The following is a 2,223-nucleotide window of genomic DNA, read 5'->3' as shown; positions in this document are numbered from 1 at the left end:
ATATACATATATTATACGCGCGCGCGCACACACACACATACAAGATCAGGCAGATTGACTTGCACACACGGAAATGTTTGTGAATATACATAATACATGTAAGAGAAAGAAGACAGAAGCAGTGTTGTAATGTTCAATTAGTAGGAAGTGTGCTGCAAAAAGGGCCAGGTTTACAAATGTGTATTGAAAGATTGACAGCTCAAAAAGTTCCGTGGGGTCAGACGAGTTAGAATTTAATAAACACTTGAAAGGAAGAAGAGAGAGAGAGAGAGTATAAATTTCGCCGCGTGCGCGCGTGTATTTATATATAATCCAAGTATAGATGTTTTTTTTTAATAATTTTATGTTGTATAAAAAAAAAGGCTGTTTTAAAAAATCTTTTTAAGAATACTGTCGTTGAATGACTTACATCAATCGTTAAGAGAATCAGTTAATCAATAAGTATTGCTGTATCGAATTAAAATGCCTTTCCTCTCATCCAGTTCGATCAGTTTGATCATTCCTACACGCATTACAATTTCCTTCCACAAGAAAGAACAGTTGTTTGTGTGATTGCGGTAGAATTAACATGTGTAATTAAGGTGAGGTTTACATGTTATATTTACATGTTATATATTTTTGGTTTGATATCTATCTGTCTGTCTGTCCATTTGTCCGTCTTTCTATTATCTTTCTATTTCCCCGCCTCTTTCAATACCCGTTTTACATTTATTTTCCTTTTCTCGTAGAATCTTTCAAAACAAACTTAATTCGCCTTCAATAACACATTACTAAGTAAATGTTTAGTTTTCTCACTCTTTAATTTCTATTTTTTCTCTTTCCTTTCCTATCTATCTATCTATCTGTCTGTCTGTCTGTCTGCCTGCCAGCCAAGTCCACGCGTATTCGTGCGTGTACGGTCACAAACATAATAGATGTAAACATTTAATAAATGAACCTTTATGCACGCATTTGTGTGTGCGCGTGTGTATGTATATAAACATGTAGAGTACTATTAGCACAATCACTTGCATTTAATCGGACGCATATATGCGCATACGCAATATAAAATCTCTTCCAGATACACGCACATATGCATAATAATTGTTATGCATGTAATGTCTCCTCTGTTGTGTTAAGCGAGTAGGTGATTCACCATGCATTCATCCGTGCATGTGAAGAGGAGTACTGGACAAAGATTAAATTCAATTCATCGAAATATTATAGATGTTGGATGCTTGCATTGTTCTCATTTTGGTGTCTTTGCTGTTTGTCAACGATCCTACTAATGGTCATTGGTCATTTCATTGTGACCAGGTAAGTTTTGTTTATTTTGGAGCTTGACTTATATTTACTAACAAATCTTATTCATGTTTTAAATACACATTTATTTTTAACCGATGTATTGAATATTGAAATGTATGTAATTTAGAGTTTGTTTAGGTTTAGCTACTTGTTAATAATCTATATATACCTAACCATCAATGTATCCACTTATATGCAATTCTCTTTCCATCACTCCCACTCCTTTATGAGTTCAAAATGCAGTTTTGCCTAATTTTATATCAGAAAATGGATATGAAAACAATTTATATATATATATATATATATGTATACGATAATGTAGATTCCGATTACATCGGAATTTGTTGATCTTTTCAAGGGTGGGGAGAGGAGTTTCGGTAAATTCACATGTATCGACTTTGTTTCCTCATAACTTTGAGAAAAATGAATGTTGTTTTAGGAAATTTTCTACAAATACCTATCAGATGGTGTCGATTACCACTGTATCGGAATTTAATGTGAAAGATAAAATTGTTGTGCACGCACACGTGCATACAGACATACATGACAGTTTTTTTTTCCGAAATTTCAAGTTTCGTATTGTATCAGTATATATTTTTCCCGGCATAGCTACGGTTGTATACCCCACCCCGACTTTGTTGCCTCATAACTTCCAGAAAAATGGGTAGTTTTTAACGAAACTTTCAACAGATAATCGCTTAGATCCTTAGATTGAGTGTATGTAAAGATTTGCTGGAAAAATTTTTCCGAGGGCTTGAGGAGAGGATTTTCGGAAAATTCACACAAACCAAAATTTCCCCACCTCATAACTTTCAGGAAAATTGGTATTTTTTAATGAAATTTTATACATATACCTTTCAAACGTTGTAGATTAGGATTACAAAGAAATCTGTTGTCAAATTCTTAGTAATTTTTTACAAGTGCACCCCCACGCTTATC

General features: G+C 33.7%; 1 protein-coding gene across 10 annotated transcripts in view; it reads left to right on the top strand.

Moving 5' to 3' along the window:
* Positions 1–2,223, top strand: part of LOC106873629 (jmjC domain-containing protein 8) — a 442,493-nt gene that overhangs the window by 31,506 nt on the left and 408,764 nt on the right. The window contains exon 1 of one of the 10 annotated variants that reach the window (XM_052968761.1): positions 335–581. The exons of 4 other annotated variants lie outside the window; for them this stretch is intronic. Coding sequence is in view for 2 of the 6 variants with exons in the window: in XM_052968765.1 (XP_052824725.1) it covers positions 1,214–1,296 (83 nt within the window). In the remaining 4 variants the exon portion in view is untranslated. Of the gene's footprint in view, positions 1–334; positions 582–622; positions 1,297–2,223 lie in introns of those variants that run through there. 5 more of the 10 variants (XM_052968759.1, XM_052968765.1, XR_008264424.1 and 2 more) reach the window with 5 other exon arrangements.

The sequence above is a fragment of the Octopus bimaculoides genome, chromosome 6, assembly GCF_001194135.2.
Source record: "Octopus bimaculoides isolate UCB-OBI-ISO-001 chromosome 6, ASM119413v2, whole genome shotgun sequence".
NCBI lineage: Eukaryota > Metazoa > Mollusca > Cephalopoda > Octopoda > Octopodidae > Octopus > Octopus bimaculoides.
Note: the sequence above shows the minus strand (reverse complement) of the source record. Positions and strands in the feature narration are given on the sequence as shown.